Source organism: Hyla sarda, chromosome 5 (assembly GCF_029499605.1).
Source record: "Hyla sarda isolate aHylSar1 chromosome 5, aHylSar1.hap1, whole genome shotgun sequence".
Lineage (NCBI taxonomy): Eukaryota > Metazoa > Chordata > Amphibia > Anura > Hylidae > Hyla > Hyla sarda.
Genome location: NC_079193.1, coordinates 354,355,160 through 354,375,519, shown reverse-complemented (window position 1 = coordinate 354,375,519; position 20,360 = coordinate 354,355,160). Strand labels below are relative to the sequence as shown.

The 20,360-nt window shown below is 43.6% G+C and overlaps 1 protein-coding gene across 4 annotated transcripts in view; it reads left to right on the top strand.

The window, feature by feature from the left end:
- Positions 1-20,360, top strand: part of DEPTOR (DEP domain containing MTOR interacting protein) — an 82,249-nt gene that overhangs the window by 45,337 nt on the left and 16,552 nt on the right. For all 4 annotated transcript variants that reach the window (XM_056522668.1, XM_056522667.1, XM_056522665.1 and 1 more), the window contains 3 exons: positions 87-210; positions 7,473-7,651; positions 16,926-17,102. In XM_056522668.1, the coding sequence (XP_056378643.1) occupies positions 87-210; positions 7,473-7,651; positions 16,926-17,102 (480 nt within the window). The remainder of the gene's footprint in view (positions 1-86; positions 211-7,472; positions 7,652-16,925; positions 17,103-20,360) is intronic.

Genomic DNA, 20,360 nt, shown 5'->3' with positions numbered 1-20,360 from the left:
GCGCAGTACAATCATCATGTCAGGCTGCTGATCTAACATCTGTTATTGCTCGATGTAATTCAGAATCTTCTGTTTTCACCCTGCAGTCTGTGACAATTATAAGGAATTCAGAGACGCCAAGCTCTTCTTCCGATTTAGAAAAGACGATGGGACGTTTCCCCTGGTCCAGGAAGTGAAAGTGATCATGCGGGGACAGCGCCTTTATGAGAAGTATGTATGGCTTCGGAGGAGGCTTCTAACCTGCAAATTTAGATATGTAGAGTTAGAAAAAAAGAAAAATTTATTTAAAGGGGTTATCCAGGATATATATATATATATATATATATATATATATATATATATATATATATATATATAATATAAAAAATCTCAAATGGCTCCAGAAAGTTAAACAGATTTGTAAATTACTTCTATCAAAAAATCTTAATCCTTTCAGTACTTATGAGCTGCTGAAGTTGAGTTGTTCTTTTCTGTCTAAGTGCTCTTTGATGACACCTGTCTCGGGAACCGCCCAGTTTAGAAGCAAATCCCCATAGCAAACCTCTTCTACTCTGTGCAGTTCCCGAGACAAGCAGAGATGTCAGCAGGGAGCACTGTTGCCAGACAGAAAACAGCAACTCAACTTCAGCAGCTGATAATTATTGAAAGGATTAAGATTTTTTAATAGAAGTCATTTACAAATCTGTTTAACTTTCTGGAGCCAGTTGATTTAAAAACATTTTTTTTTTTCCTGGAATACTCCTTTAATGATCGATAGTTGTGGATTTATTTGGGCAGAGACACCTGCAGATGAGTGGATTTTTGGATGCAATGATTTTTTGTGGAAAATTTCTCCACAGGGGTCCTCTTCTGTGTGACAGCACCATGGGACACACAACAGGGCACAATATCACATTTTCACATTGTCACATGTCACATTTTCCCCAGCACAGTCAGTGTATCACTATATACCCCTCAATGACACGGGTGATGTAAGGCGGCAACAACCACACTATGGGCTGCACCAGATTTTGGTGTTGAGCTATAACTTCTTCTCACACTAATGGAATTTTTCTGTGTAAATTGTCTTTTTAAGAAGTGCCAATAAACCTGTATATAGTCAATCAGTGCTGGTACTGCATATCTAAATGAACCCTTAGACCAGTTATTCCTAACCAGAGTGCCTCCAGCTGTTGCAAAACTACAACTCCTAGCATGCCCAGACAGCCGTTGGCTGTCTGGGCATGCTGGGAGTTGCAGTTTTGCAACAGCTGGAGGCGCCCTGATTGGAAATCACTGCCTTAGACCTTTGTTGCCTGTGAGATCAGAGAACAGCTGTGAATTACCCATTAGTTATGTCTAGAAAATGCTGTTTGTTACATCTCTAATAACCGCATAGTGTCATTATATTCACACGTAACATTGTATTCAGTGTTTTACTTACTCCTTATCAGCAGCTCATAACCCGGTCCCGGGCAGCAATCTGTAAATGTAGCCCCAACAGGTCACTTCTGCATGTTACATTTTTTATCATAGGCCATCTGGTTAATACTGAATGAGGGGTACAGCAGACAAAGTTACAGATGAAGCAGAACTGGATCTGTCATTTAACTCCCTTTTCTGCATCCAGCTCAGGCTGGGTTCACACTACGTTTTTGCCATACTGTTTTCAATCCGTTTTTCTAAAGAAAACCGTATGGCAAAAAAACGGATGGAACAGTATGGAAAAAAGTAAACCGTATGCGTTTTTAAACAGTATACTGTTTTTAAAAGTGCATACAGTTCCGTCAGTTTTTATAGAAAAAAAAACATACGTTTTAGAAAATGTTGTCCATTTTTAATGGGAGGGGTCTTGGGTGGGGACTTTAGGATTCAAATGCGCATGTGCAAAGTAAAAACGTATACGTTTTTCCCGTATGGAACCGTATACATGTGCGTTTTCCATTGATGTCCATGTTAAAAAAAACGTGTGCGGTTGCAGTACGGTTTTTAAACATGAGTCAAAACTGTGGTTGACCACAATTTTGTCTCCGGTTTAAAAACCGTACTGCAACCGCACACGTTTTTTTTTAACATGGACGTCAATGGGAAACGCACATGTATACGGTTCCATACAGGAAAAACTTATACGTTTTTACTTTGCACATGCGCATTTGAATCCTAAAGTCCCCACTCAAGACCCCTCCCATTAAAAATGGACAAAATTTTCTAAAACGTATGGGTTTTTTTTCTATAAAAACTGATGGAACTGTATGCACTTTTAAAAACAGTATACTGTTTAAAAACGCATACGGTTTACTTTTTTCCATACTGTTCCATCCGTTTTTTTTTGCCATACGGTTTTCTTTAGAAAAACAGATTGAAAACAGTATGGCAAAAACGTAGTGTGAACCCAGCCTCAGTCATGGAATGTTGCATATATGTCATCAATGAATAACAGCTGGGGCTCCCATCGATAGTGATACGGAAGGGGAGACAGTGCTCCTGTAGAGTTTACACTGCAATTGTCCCCCATACCTCCATCTTTTCAGGGAACTGCAGTATGGCCTCATTCAAGTTCCCTGCACTGAAGGTTGATTGGAAGGGATAGGCCAATAACAAAGCTGGGTGATCAGATAGGATAAGCCGTCAACATAGCTGGGTGAATCTATATGATAGACCATCAACATAGCCAAGTGATCAGATAGGATAAGCCATCAACATAGCCAAGTGATCAGATAGGATAAGCCATCAACATAGCTGGGTGAATCTATATGATAGACCATCAACATAGCCAAGTGATCAGATAGGATAAGCCATCAACATAACCAAGTGATCAGATAGGATAAGCCATCAACATAGCCAAGTGATCAGATAGGATAAGCCGTCAACATAGCCAAGTGATCAGATAGGATAAGCCGTCAACATAGCCAAGTGATCAGATAGGATAAGCCGTCAACATAGCCAAGTGATCAGATAGGATAAGCCGTCAACATAGCCAAGTGATCAGATAGGATAAGCCGTCAACATAGCCAAGTGATCAGATAGGATAAGCCGTCAACATAGCCAAGTGATCAGATAGGATAAGCCGTCAACATAGCCAAGTGATCAGATAGGATAAGCCGTCAACATAGCCAAGTGATCAGATAGGATAAGCCGTCAACATAGCCAAGTGATCAGATAGGATAAGCCGTCAACATAGCCAAGTGATCAGATAGGATAAGCCGTCAACATAGCCAAGTGATCAGATAGGATAAGCCGTCAACATAGCCAAGTGATCAGATAGGATAAGCCGTCAACATAGCTGGGTGAATCTATATAATAGACCATCAACATAGCTTGGTGATTGGATAGGATAAGCCATCAACATAGCCTGGTGATTGGATAGGATAAGCCATCAACATAGCCTGGTGATCGTATAGAATAGGCCATCAAGCATAACCAAGTGATCAGATAGAAAAGGCCATCAGCATAGCCGGGTGATCGGATAGGATAAGGCATCAACATAGCTGGGTGATCAGATAGGATAAGCCATCAACATAGCTTGGTGAATCTATATGATAGACCATCAACATAGCAAAGTGATCAGATAGAAAAGGCCATCAGCATAGCCGGGTGATCGGATAGGATAAGCCATTAGCATAGCAAGGTGACCAGATAGGATAGGCCATCAGCATAGCCAAGTGATTGGATTGGATAGGCCATCAGCAAAGCCGAGTGATAGGATAGGCCATCAGCATAGGATAGACGGTCAGTGTTAACTTCCTAAAGAACAAGCTAAAGCAGTTGAGCACAAACTGAAATTTGCCCTTGGTAGTGGTTCAGTCTAATACTGTGACCCTCAGACCGGACAACGATAAAACAGGAAGCTGTGATATCATATAAGACATTTAGGAGATACAGATTTTCTCCTAAAAAAAAATGGGGGAGAAGCGTTGGCAGCACAGAGCACTATGGATACTTACCCTTCCCTTCTCCCTTGCTACACAACATTCCTTTTCTCTTTGGTATGCATATGTGAGCAGCCTTGAGACATATACAAACCTCTTTGTGCCCCACAGATAGGCATCACGGGCAGCATATGACCCCCAGGCCGCAAGGTGTGCACCTGTGCTTTATAGCATTCGTGTGTATGGGATAAATAGCAAACAGACGTTCTACAGAGAAGCTGCCTTGCTTTTGTTGTTGTTTTTTTATTACTGCCTTTTTACCATTTTGTGTGCCACCTGATATTACTACTATCCCCAGGCACCCGGCTCAGTGCAGTCATACCAGCTGAATACAGGTTCGGGGTGGTATCTGTAATGACAGCTGCACATTTATCACATTTCCCATAACGTTGCACCCGCACAGTTCTCCCTCTCATAGGCCATTTCTCGTCCTCACAACATCTTGGCCGCAGCTCGCCAGTCGTAACCCAACTACTGCACTTATGCGTCTGACATGTGTAATTCTGGAGAAATCCCTGAGGGACTCTTTGGGATCATGTGTAAATCCTCTCGGGTGACAGGGTTGGTGGAAGTTTTCCAAAAGACGAAGGGCGGGAGAGAAACAGGGGCTGAGATCTCACAGCTGTAGCCTGAAGATGCCGGCGTGTAATAGCAGTCTGGGAGGAGACAATAGTAGATGCTCTTTACAATATTATGGGGACGGCTACCTCGCCTGAGCTTTTTTTTTTTTTTTTTTTTTTTATTATTATTTTTTTAATTAATTGTAAATCAAGTGCTTTTATTGAACATGTCACGAGAAAACAAAAACATAATGAAGTTATTTCATCATGAAAAATATAGAGAACATGAAAAGAAAAGGCGCTACAGCACCCCCCCCCCCCCCCCAAAAAAAATAATAAAAAATAATAATATTAATAATAATAATAATAAAGATATTAAAGTATTAAAGGGGTAGTCCAGTACTGAAAAACTAGGGGATAAGTTTCAGATCTCGGGGGGTGGGGGGGGGGTCCGACCGCTGGGCCCACACTCCCCCCGAGATCTCCTATACGGGGCCCCGACTCACTGGCCAGATAGCGCATGTTGACCACCGCGCGAAGTGGCGGCTGACACACCCCCTCAATACATCGCTATGGCAGAGCCGGAGATTGCCGAAGGCAGCGCTCCGGCTCTGCCATAGAGTTGTATTGAGGGGGCGTGTCAGCCGCCGCTTTATGCGGTGGTCAACACTTACCCTTCCCACGGGCTGTTAGGGCCCCGTACAGGAGATTGCGCCCCAGCGGTCGGACCCCCCGCGATCTGAAACTTATCCCCTATCCTTAGGATAGGGGATAAGTTTTTCAGCACTGGATATCTCCATTAAGGAAAGCTATATTATGAGGCATTCCAATAGGACAGTGTTTCTTTATCATGGTGCCTCCAGCTGTTGCAAAACTACAACTCCCAGCATGCCTGGACAGCCGTTGGCTGTCCAGGCATGCTGGGAGTTGTAGTTTTGCAACAGCTGGGAGCGCTCTGGTTTGGAAACACTGCAATAGGATCATGAAGGTCAAACCGTAAGGCTGTATCTAAGTAAGGACACGTTCAGAAAGAAAAGGGTGGCCAAATAGAAAAACCGGAAAGAGATAAGATAGACAATCGACAAGGAATCGGGGAAACATGAGGAGGTGGGGAGTGCAAGGAAGAGGGGAAAAAACTCTCTATGCCTCTGAGGTAGACACCTACTGAGAGATTACCTGATTCTCGAAAGGTATTCCAATAAAACCATGTAGAGAGAGATTTCGCCCTTGCCTGAGCTGTTTTTAACAGCATTTAGTTATATACTTTACGGCAGGCCCCATGGACATAGACACAATAAACATCTCCAGACCCTATTCTTTTTCTGGGCAGGTTTGTAAGCATGCATAGATCATTGTACAGGGGTGTGGGAGGCTGAGCTCCCATCGTCTTCTCTATCTAGAGGTGCCACTTTTCACTGTCATGCTGTACAGCTCACTTTCCAGCAGCCTCCTCCTTTATAATCACAAACAGAAAAGAAAGTCTAAGGTTAGGTTCGGACTAGTGGTCAGAATGAAAAAACTTGAAGATTTCATAATCATGTATCTATAAATATAGAAAGTAAAATGGCAAATTAGAAAAAAAAATCACCAAAAATTCTTAAAAGATTTGTTTATCATAAAAACTTGATTTAAAACGTACGTGTCATAGCACAGAAAAAAATAATGCTTCTATACGTTACTCTCTGGGTCATGCAGATTCTTTACATTAATTTTTTTTATGTGTCTAGCTTCTGTATTTGGCTCACAAATCCCTCTGTTTTGCTGCTCAATCATTCTGACATCCATTGCTCAGGAAGGAGCTTGTGTGAGGCAAGCACTGAGCCCGCCCTTACTCACCATGCATTCCCTTCCTCCCTGAGCCTGCTGTGCTGTGCTGGGTCTCCTCATCCAATCACTGCAGGCTGCTCTGTAACCCCTCCTCTCTGTTTTTATGCTGCACTCAGATAGGACAGGAGTGAGCACAGAGGAGTACCAGTCCCGCCCTCACTTCCTGGAATTTGTCCCTGCCTGTGCTTTAGCTGGGACAAAGATGATGCTGCAGTCAGACAGGATTATGTTCTGGATGGTATGGGGACCCCTAGTGGATGTTGCTAAGGTGCTATTGGGACTTTTTATGATGCAGCTACTAAATAAGGATATTCTATAGACTGACGATATTATAATACTTGGGCACTCTTGTGACTGGGACTACTTTGTGTTCACAAGGATATTATATGGGCACTGTTGTAGCCGGACTATATGAGGACATTATATGGCCACTTCCAGGGTTGGTGCATTGGTGCAACCACTTTTTGGCAGTGTCATTGTATATAGATTTTGGCAGTATATTTAGCTTACTATCTATTCTGTTCCATCCACATTCTCTATCTGTACATGAATGCCGGTTACATATTAAAGGGGTACTCCGGTGGAAAACTTTTATTTTTTTTAAATGAACTGGTGCCAGAAAGTTAAACAGATTTGTAAATGACTTCTATTAAAAAATCTTTATCCTTCCAGTACTACTTAGCAGCAGTATGCTACAGAGGAAATTATTTCCTATTTGAAATTCTTTTTTTGCCTTCTCCACAGTGCTCTCTGCTGACACCTCTGTCCGTGTCAGGAACTGTCCAGAGCAGCATAGGTTTGCTATGAGGATTTTTCTCCTGCTCTGGACAGTTCCTGATACGGGCATCAGGTGTCAGCAGAGAGCACTGTAGAAAAGACAAAAAAGAAATTCGAAAAGAAAATAATTTCTTCTGTAGCATACAGCTGCTAAAAAGTGCTGGAAGGGTAAATATTTTTTAATAGAAGTCCTTTACAAATATGTTTAACTTTCTGGCACCAGTTGATTTAAAAGAATAAAAATGTTTTCCACCGGAGTACCCCTTTTAATACAGATAAATAAGATTGCTGTGTAGGGATCGGTCCTTAGGTTCAGTGTTCTATATGTGGAGCGGGATTCTCTCTTTATCTGAATAATTTATTACAATGATTATTAACAGCGTTGTGTTTGTCACTATAGGGTGATGAATTCGGAGAACAGCCTGCTACAAGCCAGAGAAGAAGATGGGGCTACATATGAACGCTCCTTTGTTGCCTCAGAGTTCATAGACTGGCTGATCCAAGAACAAGAGGCCGACAACCGCGAAGAGGCCGAGCAGCTGGGCCGGCGCCTTATGGAACATGCTGTAATACAACACGGTAAGAGGAGCGCGGATGGCGATTGTCCAGCTTCACATTTAGGCAAATATCTAAAGCATTATTTTTTTAAACAGCGTGTCTCCAGCTGTTGCAAAACTACAATTCCCAGCATGCCCGGACAGCCGTTGGCTGAAACACGGCTCTAAGACATATCAAAAGTTTATTTTCACTGTTTGGAAAACACAAGCCTAAAGTCTTACTGTGTTGTGTTTTTAGTATGTGGTACATGTTCTTACCAGGGTATCTGACTCTATTAAAACCTGTTTAGTGTATTTTAAAGATAACAAAGGCTATCTGCTTTCGTCCCCATGACAACACTTCCTATCCCTGTCACGCTGTCCTGCATTTACCCCAGAAGGTTAAAGAAGGGGGGCAGATGAGATCATATATTACTATAATTTTTAGCTCAGATAGCATTCGTACAATGAACGTAAAAGTAAACCAGCACATATGATGACTGGGGCCCTATGGATATAGTTGACATGTATGCTGACAGCTGTAGCAACTCATGGCTAGAGTTATAGCAATATGAATGTTCTCCTACTGAGCGGAGGCTGGAGGATACTCGAGCTCAGTGCGGGAGGACACACATGCTCAGTCACTGTCCCCATTTACCTATTGAGCTCAGTGATGGAGGACACACATGCTCAGTCGCTGTCCCCATTTACCTATTGAGCTCAATGTGGGAGGACACACATGCTCAGTCACTGTTCCCATTTACCGATTGAGCTCAATGCGGGAGGACACACATGCTAAGTCACTGTCCCCATTTACCTATTGAGCTCAGTGCTGGAGGACACACATGCTCAGTCACTGTTCCCATTTACCTATTGAGCTCAGTGCTGGAGGACACACATGTTAAGTTACTGTCCCCATTTACCTATTGAGCTCAATGTGGGAGGACACACATGCTCAGTCACTGTTCCCATTTACCGATTGAGCTCAATGCGGGAGGACACACATGCTCAGTCACTGTTCCCATTTACCTATTGAGCTCAGTGCTGGAGGACACACATGCTAAGTTACTGTCCCCATTTACTTATTGAGCTAAGTGCTGGAGGACACACATGCTAAGTTACTGTCCCCATTTACCTATTGAGCTCAGTGCTGGAGGACACACATGCTCAGTCACTGTTCCCATTTACCTGTTGAGCTCAATGCGGGAGGACACACATGCGTAGTCACTGTCCCCATTTACCTATTGAGCTCAGTGCTGGAGGACACACATGCTCAGTCACTGTCCCCATTTACCTATTGAGCTCAATGCGGGAGGACACACATGCTCAGTCACTGTCCCCATTTACCTGTTGAGCTCAGTGCTGGAGGACACACATGCTCAGTCACTGTCCCCATCCACCCACTAAGCAAAGTGCCTGGAGGACACACCTGCTCAGTCACTCTACCCATCCACATGCTTAGTTGAATGAGGACACATATGCTCAGTCACTGTCCCCGTCCTCTGACTGAGCAGAATTCTGGAGGAAACACATGCTCAGTTACTGTCCATGTCTACCCACTGAGCTGAATACTGGAGGACACACATGCTCAGTTACTGTCCCTGTCTACCCACTGAGCTGAATACTGGAGGACACACATGCTCAGTTACTGTCTCGGTCTAACTTCTGAGCGGTGTGTCCTCCAGTATTCAGCTCAGTGGGTAGACAGGGACAGTAACTGAGCATGTGTGTCCTCCAGTATTCAGCTCAGTCAGAGGATGGGGACAGGGACAGTGACTGAGCATGTGTGTCCTCCAGAATTCTGCTCAGTCAGAGGATGGGGACAGGGACAGTGACTGAGCATGTGTCCCCTCCAGCATTCAACTAAGCATGTGGATGGGTAGAGTGACTGAGCAGGTGTGTCCTCCAGGCACTTTGCTCAGAAGATAGACTGAGACAGTAACTGAGCATAAGTGCCTAGGGGATACACCTGTTCAGTCACTCTGCCTGTCCACATACTGAGTTAAGTGATGGTGGACACACATGCTCAGTCACTGTCCCTGTCCACCCACTAAGTTAAATGCTGGAGGACACACATGCTCAGTCTGTGTCTCGGGCTGCCTTCTGAGCTAAGTAGCTGGTGGACACACATAGTCACTGTCCTCACCTACCTACTAAGCTGAGTATTGGAGGACACACATGCTCCATTTTCTGTATAGACCTGTTTGTTAGTGAAGGACCAGAAGCTCTGCAGTATATGGCAGTATAGATAAGAATACTCCTTCTGTAGGAAAAGCATGAAGAAGCTATATTGTCAGCTGCCAGAGGGAGAAGGAGACTCATTCTATCCAGAGCCACCCCCAGTGGCACAGATTAGAAGCAGCACCAAGAGGAACACATGTAAAAAGATGTAAAAATAGAAATGACAGAAAATGTATCATGTAAAATTATTAGCTATAAACACTGCAAATGACTTTACAGCAGCTATTAGCAGCCTTTCAGGACTCATGGTATGACAGTGAGTCAAGGGATAACCCCTTTAACTAGGTTCTTGAAAGCACATTGCGACACATTAGCAAACATTATATAATGGCTGGAGGCCGGCACCGTTCCAGGAGATCTGCTGCGCTCATGATGTTTGCTTTACTTGTCAGGGAGGAATTTCACAAGACAATAAGACCAGTAAGACTTAAAATACTTTCAGGCTTTATTAATCATCTTCTAATAACATCACCGGGCTGCCGGTTTGGCCAACCTTGCTGGTTGTGCTGGACTTTTTTTTTTTGGTTTTCACACAGGGATTTCACAAGTCTCATTTTGCTTTAGTTTTTTAAACTTTTTTTTTCCAGACATAAAATAGGATTTACTGATATTTACATTAAAGGGGAACTCGGGTATTTAACTTCTTATCCCCCATCCACAGGACAGGGAATATATGTCTGATCGTGAGTGTCTGACTGCTGGGATCCCCCGCGATCTCCTGCCCGGCGCCCCAGCTCTCCTCATGCACAGAGCGATGTTGACCACCGGCCAACTTGCCCGCTCCATGCTGCTCTATGGGAGAGGCAGAGATGCCAGAGCGCTGGATAGGGGATAAGAAGTTAAAGGGGTACTCCACCCATAGACATCTTATTCCCTATCCAAAGGATAGAGGATAAGATGTCTGATCACGGGGGTCTCACAGCCACGCCCCTTGTGATGTCACTTTATGCCCCCTCAATGCAAGACTTTCATTGAGAGGGCGCGGTGTGATGCCACGAAGGGCGTGGCCCTGACGTCACGACTCCCGCCGCCTGCTCCAAGCATTCGGAACAAAATGTTCCGAACGCTGGGGCAGCGGAGTACCCCTTTAAATACCGAAGTTCCCCTTTAAGGCAATATGATGGATAACATAAAGGGGGATTAATTCTGTAAAATCCATAGCAGACAGTCAGGTGGCAGCTTTCATTAACCCCCTTAATGGCATTATCCAGCCCCCCCCCCAAAAAAAACATATTCCCTATCCACAGGTTAGAGGATAAGCATCTGATCTTGGGTGTCTGATCTCTGTGACCCCCCCCCCCCCCCACCCCCCGGCTACTTCCAGAACTGAGCCCCAGCTCTTCCCACTACATTGAGCGGCAGATGGCACACGCCCATGAACAGTCTATGGGAGCGCCCCAGAGTATAGTATTTGGGTATCTCCAGCACATCCATAGGCAATGTATGGAGCTCGTACCGTCTGACCACTTCATGCAGTGGGGAGTCACAGGGTCCCAGAGATCAGACCTCCACGATCAGACTCTTATTCTTTTATTAATGCTTTATGGCTTATCTAGATGTCATAGAGTGGTGAGGGGTGTATAGAATGGGCACAGGGGATGAGCCCACTCCATAGACAGCAGCTGACTATATTATACAGCAGTCGGGATCAGAGAGGACTCCAATCACATCAGTTTAACCCCCTAGATCAGTTTTTCCCCACCAGTGTCCCTCCAGCTGCTGCAAGATAACAACTCCCTGCATGCCTGGACAACCATGTGCCTCCAGCTGCTGCAAGATAACAACTCCCTGCATGCCTGGACAACCATGTGCCTCCAGCTGCTGCAAGATAACAACTCCCTGCATGCCTGGACAACCATGTGCCTCCAGCTGCTGCAAGATAACAACTCCCAGCATGCCTGGACAACCGTGTGCCTCCAGCTGCTGCAAGATAACAACTCCCAGCATGCCTGGACAACCGTGTGCCTCCAGCTGCTGCAAAACTACAGCTCCCAGCATTGCTGGGAGCTGTCATTTTGCAACATCTGGAAACACACTAGTTGGGAAACCCTGCCCTAGATAGTGTGATCAGTAGCAGCTGCAGTATTGTAGGCCTTTAGAAAGAGGGAACCCCCCTCCATTAAGGCTGCGTTCACATGGCCGTCTAGACCCATCCTGTTCTTCTCCCGTCAAAAATAAAACGGACAATAACGGATGCAAACGTTTTGTGTCAGTTTTGTGTCAGTTTTGTGTCAGTTTTGTGTCAGTTTTGTGTCAGTTTTGTGTCAGTTTTGTGTCAGTTTTGTGTCAGTTTGTATCAGTTATTGTTCAGTTAATAAACAAAAAAAAAGTAATTTTTTTTTTGTTCATAGCATGCTCAGAAGTAAAAACGGATCAAAAAATAGATTGAAAAAACGGATGCAAATGAATGACATTAAAGGCTCATCTGTCTTCCATAGAATTCAATGTTAAATTTACTGTATTAGTTTTTTCTTCCATTTTTTTGACTGGAGAAAAAATACTGCATGTACCGTCTTTTCTCCCGTGAAAAGAAAAACGGAAATGAGCGCAGACTGGTGCAAACGGATGTGAAAGGATTGTAAAAAAAAGATCCCGGTGACATCAATGGGATTATTTTACAACCATTTGTAATCCGTTTACAAGCAACAACAACGGAACCTAAACGGGGGGGCGGGGCAGATGTCCGGGGGAACGCACCCTAACCAGTCGCCTTCTTTATCTTCTGCACCAGGATTGTGGGGTTCCAATTGGTTGTCATGGAGGCCTGCTATCATATTACTCCTCCTTCGGGCAACTACTTCACTTTTCCTCTGCACCAGTTCTGAGAAATCTCTCACAAATCCGAAATTCACAAACTCAGCTCTGCTACACGCTTAATGGTACATATAGCAAATGGCCAAAATATATGGGCTAACCTCTAAAACGATTAATATAATTAAATAGTTGATGAAGAGCGCGGTGTCTCCCGCTCAGTTAGACTTGGCTATACCACATATTAGACCAGTGTTTCCCAACCAGGATGCCTCCAGCTGTTGCAAAACTACAACTCCCAGCATGTCTGGACAGCCATAGGCTGTAAATTACTTCTATTAAAAAAATCTTTACCCTTCCAGTACTTTTTAGCAGCTGTTTGCTACAGAGGAAATTCTGTTCTTTTTGAATTTCTTTTTTTGTCTTGTCCACAGTGCTCTCTGCTGACACCTGATGCCCGTATCAGGAACTGTCCAGAGCAGGAGAAAATCCCCATTGCAAACCTATGCTGCTCTGAAGTTCCTGACACGGACAGAGGTGTCAGCAGAGATCAATGTGGACAAGACAAAAAATCATTCCCTCTGTAGCATACAGCTGCTAAAAAGTACCAGAAGGGTAAAGATTTTTTAATAGAAATAATTTACAAATCTGTTTAGCTTTCTGGCACCAGTTGACTTATGAAGACCTAAAAAAATTTTTTTTTCCACCAGAGTACCCCTTTAAAGGAAATCTATCATCACAGTCACCTGCACTAACCTGTTGGTACAGACAGATAGTGCAGGTAAGACTGATGACAACTATACGTTCTGGGATGACTTGGAGCATGGGAGGAGCTTCCTGACATCACCACTGCTGTTTCTCTGCTGGGTCCTGGTGCTAGCAAACAGAAGCGGTGAAGTCAGGAAGCTCCGCCCATGCTCCAAGCCGGCCCGGAACGGAAGATACAAAGGATGATAGAGGGAACACGGAACGGGTCCAATGTAAGTATGGTTGTCATTAGTGTCACCTGCACTACCTGTCTGTACAGACAGGTTAGTGCAAGTGACGCCGATGACAGATTACCTTTAAGCTGAGACTTCCTGTTCTGTACAGATGACTTCCCAGCAGTGCACTTCTTATTATCACAAACAGGAGAACAGTGATAGATGACACCAGTGCATAGATAACAGAAATACACCCGATAGCTGTTGCACACTTATCAGCCTCTCCCTCCCTTTAGAATGACCTCTGTAAAGGTCACAGAGCATACCCAGACACCTTTCCCATTCATATGAATGGATGAGTTCCGTTGTTGCCTATGTCCATAGGGCCTGTTGTAAAGCATATCTCTAAATGTTGCTGTTTTTTTTTTTTAAAAGGCAGGCAAGCTGGGAGCCCCCATAAAAATGTACAAAAATTTGACAAACAAAATAAAATTATATAACCAGAAAATAGAAACATATTAGAAATAAAGAACATGTCTCAGTTTTGGCCTCTAATCAGAAAAAAAAATCTAGGTCCGTGTTTCTCAACCAGTGTGTTGCAAAACTACTACTGCCAGCATGCCCGGACAGCCGTTGGCTGTCCGGGCATGCTGGCAATTGTAGTTTTGCAACAGCTGGAGGCACAGTGGTTGGGAAACACTGATATAAGGGATACATACTGTAGATACACACTGGAGTATATAAATAAATGTATGTAACTTTTCGTTATACAAAGAATTGCTGCATGACAAAATACATAAGGACACGTTCACTGTTTACATAACCTGAAAACCCGCTGAGTCCACAGAGCACTTAAAATAGAAGGGTCTGTGGCATCACCGAACAATTACTGGCGGTACATTGTGTTTACCTGTAACTAGAGATGGTACAAAGGTGAACAGCGAAAGCAATATGTACGAGGAGAAGCAGCAACAACAACCCAGATGGTACATTAGCATACAAGTTATATATACAAAGGGGACAATATTGGGCTGGGTTTACACATTTTCAGGTGCAAAACAAAAAACTACAGAAAATAGATTTAAAAAAAAAAATACTGTTGCATTTTATGCCTAATAATGTATTGTATTTAAATGGGTACTTCGGCGAAAAACATCTTATCCCCTATCCAAAGGATAGGGGATAAGATGTCTGATCGTAGGGCTTCCGTGTTCGTGATGCCATGCCACCTCCATTCATGTCTATCGAAGGGGGCATGCTGGCTAGTACATAGCCGTCATGCCTCCTCCCAGTTCGCTCCGTGCACAGATGACCGGGGTGCCGCACCAGAGATCACGGGGGTCCCCGGTGGTGGGACCCCTGCAATCAGACATCTTATCCCCTATCCTTCGGATAGGGGAAAAGATACTTTTTTACCGGAGTACCCCTTTAAGTGTATAGCAAAGTGGCCGTCAGTGCACACATTGTATAAATAAAACTGCATAAACAGAACTTTGTTGTTTTAAAATATGGCAGTAATTCGACTGGTGGAATTACTGCCATATTTAAAAAAAATATATATGCACTGATTGACGTTTTTAATTGCTGCATTCATTCCCTGTCTACTCCTCTGCCTATGGCATTGGTTACCACAAGGCAGCATGCTTTAAACACACCTCGTTCTCCCTAAATGTCTCAATAAAGATATATATGTATATGTGTCTATAACGGAGATGGTGATATAGCTGTAGGGGCTGGTCAGAAGTCATGACATCATGCAGTGGGTGGGGCTAGAGCTCAAAAACAAGATCCAGCCACGTCTCCTGAGACAGCAGATGTTTATGCGTTGTCTGGGGAGAGAAAAAGGAGTCAGGGAGCTGGAGACAAGACCATACTGATGAGAGAACTATACAACTTTCTGTCAGAGGAAAGGGAGGAGCCAGGAAGCTGGAGACAACACCACACTGACAATGAGAGGACTACACAACTTCCTGTTAGGGGTTAATCAAACAAAAGCATGCTGAAGCCAGTACAATTTATGAAAACACTATATTAGTAAGTTATATATTTTGGAGTTATATTCCTATTTAAATTCAATTTTCTGAAACAGGAATACTCCTTTAAGCAATGCCCCCCTAAATGGGTAAAACACACATATTTTTTTCATAACTTCCCCTTTTGCAATCCACTTCCTGGATTGCAAATCGGGAATGTTGGCAACTATGTGTTCCCCTTCCTCATGGACCAAAAACAAGATTATTTTGCTCAGAGTCAGTGGGTCACTACATGTCTCAGCCTTCCTCATGGTCTTTCCAAATGTCTGAAATAGGATACAAAATAAAGATTGATGGACAGTACTAGAAAGTTCAGGGGTCCTGACCATACGAGACTCTTTTATATTTCATATGACAACTCTGACTGTCACTGTGTGATTAGGGAGCATGGCCATTGATAGCCCTGGGGCCCGGGGTTTAGAGGGATGCATCTGTCCCTTTTCTTCAGTGGGTTTTCTCTGGGCTCACAAGTTTCTTTCACAACGCCAAAAATATATATGCCACATGTCTGTGTAATGGAAAATTAGATTGTGAGTTACATTATAGGGTTGCAACCGTGCCTGTATTTTTATATTAGAAATACCGGCAATGTGCTTGGTGTTTATCCAACCAATCCTCCAAATCCCAGAATGTTGCACCATATACTATACCAGTGTTTCCCAACCAGAGCACCTCCAGCTGTTGCAAAACTACAACTCCCAGCATGCCCGCACAGCCGGGCATGCTGGGAGTTGTAGTTTTGCAGCAGCTGGAGGAACAACTGGTTGGAAAACACTGACCTATATACTACTATATAGTCCAACATGCTGGGAGTTGTAGTTTTGCAACAGTTGGAGGCACACCTGGTTGAAAAACTGTACGATATACTACTATATAGTCCAACATGCTGGGAGTTGTAGTTTTCATTTGGGGCAGCTGATGAGCCACAGGCTGTATCAGGACATGCTGGGAGTTTTAGTTAGTAACTTACTGCAACTCCCGAATTTAATTTAAAAAAAAGGGATCAAAAAGTCACATCAAAACAAAAACGGTACTGTTAAAAGCTACAGATTGGGCGCAAAAAATAACCCCTTATACAGGCCCGTATAAGGAAAGTTATAGAGGTCAGAATAGGACAAAAATTCCCCTGCATGTGTATCCTGTGATGTCACGTATATATAATTAATTATGCAAATTAGTATGGCCGGTATTTTTTTGCAAGAAAGGTGGTAACCCTAGTTACATAGGTAACAGTACGCAGTAGTATCTGTACAGCGCTCTGGATTGTGATGGTGCCATATAGATAGTAGGGAATATAAGCTGGTGGGCAGTGGGTTGATGTATGTGATGGCCGTGTAATGTTGTGTCCTATGTCTTTTCCTATTCACAGTTTTAGGCCAATACCACTTTGTGGACAGCAATCTTCTATACCAGTTCCGGCTGAACTTCAGGAGGAGACGAAAGCTCATGGAACTTCTTGTTAAAAGACCCCATGCCGTGGTAGAAAGTCAGGACAGTCCATTTTGCCTTCGTAAACAGAACCAAGACACTACAAGCTTCCTCTCTGGTAAGTCGTCATTACTATTAACATTCACCCCTTAGTGCAGATGGGGTAAGTGCCTCGAATAGATCTATACACAAGCATGTCTCTATGTGGGCTCTTGGCCCTCCACAGATATGGAGCGTGTTCAGAATGGCAGTATTACGTCTCTCCCCACTTCAAGCTCAATGACACGTGACACTTGCTTAGGTGTAAAGACTAGACCAACGTGGTTATTGTTGGACACGTGCATTGATGGGACAGAAACATGACCAAACTGGATTTTTGTTGGCCCATGTAAGGCTTCTTTCACACTGCTGCTGCGCCCCGTCAAGAACGTCCGTCAAACTCTCTATCTCGCTCTCTTTCTCACTCTCGTTCTCTCTTTCTCACTCTCGTTCTCTCTTTCTCACTCTCGTTCTCTCTTTCTCACTCTCATTCTCTCTTTCTCACTCTCGTTCTCTCTTTCTCACTCTCGTTCTCTCTTTCTCTCTCTTTTTTCTCTCTTTTTCTTTCTTTCTTTCTCTCTCTATCTTTCTTTTTTTCAGAGTTTGATGGCAGTCATTTTGACGGGGGGGGGGGGGGCAACAGTGGGTCATGATGGAACCCATTATAACGTTAGTGTGAAAGAGGCCTAAGGTGATTTATCTGAAGAACAATGTTTATGATGCCAATTAAATCCAATGTTTTTTCTAATTCTAGATATTTGCTGGGCACTGATTCTCCTTGCTAGTGAGACAGTTTTCTTCCTTCTGGGAAGAGCTGTTTTGCATACTTGTATTCCCCCCAGAGAGCATTGCTTTTAAAGGGGTATTCTGGCCTTAGACATCTTATCCTCTAGTCATTCTGGAGACTGGAATTGGAATTTCCATTGCGGAAACATCTGCCGTGAAAGTTCTGCCGTGTACGCAGTGTAGCAGAATCTTATTGAAAACAATGGGACTTTGCTGCAATGGAATTTCCCAGCTGAATTTTTCCGCAAGATTCCATACACCAACTGGATCTTCACAAGAAAAAAACAGTACTTTACAGAGCTATATGAATGGAGAAAAGAACAGGAAAATAACGAACAATTTATCAAAATTCTGATAACCAAGATTTTTATAAACTTAAAAAAGTGGGTGGTGCAGCTCACAATTATATACTGACCGAGGTGAAGTAGGCTAGAAAACACCTATACCCTAGGTGTGAGAGCAAAATAAAATATTTGATACAATGATTGCCTACACCTCAAGGGCAGTATTCACATTAATAGATTGGTTGATTGAGGCCGTGCTTCAATTATGAACCTAATTTTATTAAAAGTACAGCTTATGTTGCATAAAATATAGTGCATAAAATATTTCCCACATAGGGCCCTTGTGGGGAAAATAACAGTTGCAATAAGAATAAGTATGGAGAACATAAAACAAAAATTAATACACAGTAAAATTGTGTTGTGACCGATAGTCCGGCAATTTGGAAAATCTGATAGTCCGGAAAACCAGATGGAATAGTCCAGCAAATAAGAAGATGAAATAGTCCAGAGAATAAGAATAGTATTTCCAGATGGTGGATTAATGTGACATGAAATGAATATTACCGGATAATTGGAGGTCCCGCTCTGGTGGGCTGCTTTGTGAGCGCTTGCATGCGCCGGCACGTCTGGTTCTGATGGCATCCAACCCGGTGTATGACGTGCTCGTCGGCAGTAAATCGGAGGTAACCGAAGTAGATGGTTCCTGCTGGCGTGGTGATAGCGTGTGATGTCAGCAGTGGACGGAAACAGATCACAGGATCAGCAGTTCTCCCATAGCAGGCGGACCTCGATAGTGGTGAGAGATACCGGTGGCAGACGGTTTTTTGATTAAAAACAGTCTTTAGTGCTGGTTGGTATAAAAGTCCATAGAGCGGTCACTCTACACAAAGGCTAAACGCGTTTCGGGGCGCTTAAGAGCAAAGTAAATGACCCTTTCCTCAGTAGCTTTGCAGGCGCTCACAAAGTAGCCCACCATTAATATCCGGTAATATTAATTTCATGTCACATTAATCCACCATCTGGAAATACTATTCTTATTCTCTGGACTTTTTCATCTTCTTATTTGCTGGACTATTCCATCTGGTTTTCCGGACTATCAGATTTTCCAAATTGACGGACTATTGGTCACAACACAATTTTACTGTCTATTAATTTTTGTTTTATGCCCTCCACACTTATTCTTATTGCAACTGTTATTTTCCCCACAAGGGCCCTGTGTGGGAAATATTTTATGCACTATATTTTATGCAACATAAGCTGTACTTTTTAATAAAATTTGGTTCATAATTGAAGCACGGTCTCAGTCAACCAATCTATTAATGTGAATACTACCCTTGAGGTGTAGGCAATCTTTGTATCAAATATTTTTATAAACTTGCTTAATTTCTGCCGCAAAAAAAAAAAACTCCAGCTTAAAATCCTGCGCATCAAATATGTGTAAATACACCTTGAGTGTAGAGTCACACATGACGAATTTTGCTGCGTATTGTCTGCAGCTGATTTTGCTACCCATTGAATTCCATGGTGAGACTACAGTCTGGCATAATAATATCAGGTGCAATCCATGCGCACGCAGGGACACTTCCATGAAGACCTCACACTAGAGGCGAGGATCTGGAGCACTAGCCGCAGATGCGGCATGCTGTGGAGGAATTATATATTATGAGACGCCAAGAACACCCCCTTGATAGATGATCGGTGAACCTGACAGAGCGACCTCAGCGTCCGACAGGATGCAAAAGCTCTACAAGGGCACCCAATCAGTGTCTTGTCTCTATAGGGAGGGCGTGGAAGTCGGCCGTGGGCATGACAGGCATGGTATGGCACTTAGTGGTAGGGGAGAACAGTTAGTGAATATATCCCCGATAGTTTCTAGGGGATTGAGAATCCCTGGCAATAACCCTGACAGAGTACGCACCCTGACAGAGTGTGAACCCTGCAGAAAATAGATACGCTGGAGGCATACCTCAACTGACAATGTAATTAGGCCATAGCAGGTCACCGTGCAGGGTGACTAAAGGAAATAAGGCAACCCCCAATACTGTCCCTAGAAAAGGGACCCTTCAGATATTAAACTGGTAAGAACAGATGCGACAGACCAAGGCTGTAATAGCGAATGGTCGCCACAAGGGGGAGCTCACAAGAAGCAATGAAAAGTCAAGGGTGCAATACAATTTATGGCCACTAAGGAGCACGAGGGGGGGGGGGGGCAGGGGACTTATAGCAGGACGCGGTCGCACCCTCGATCACCCGGCCGCATGAAACGG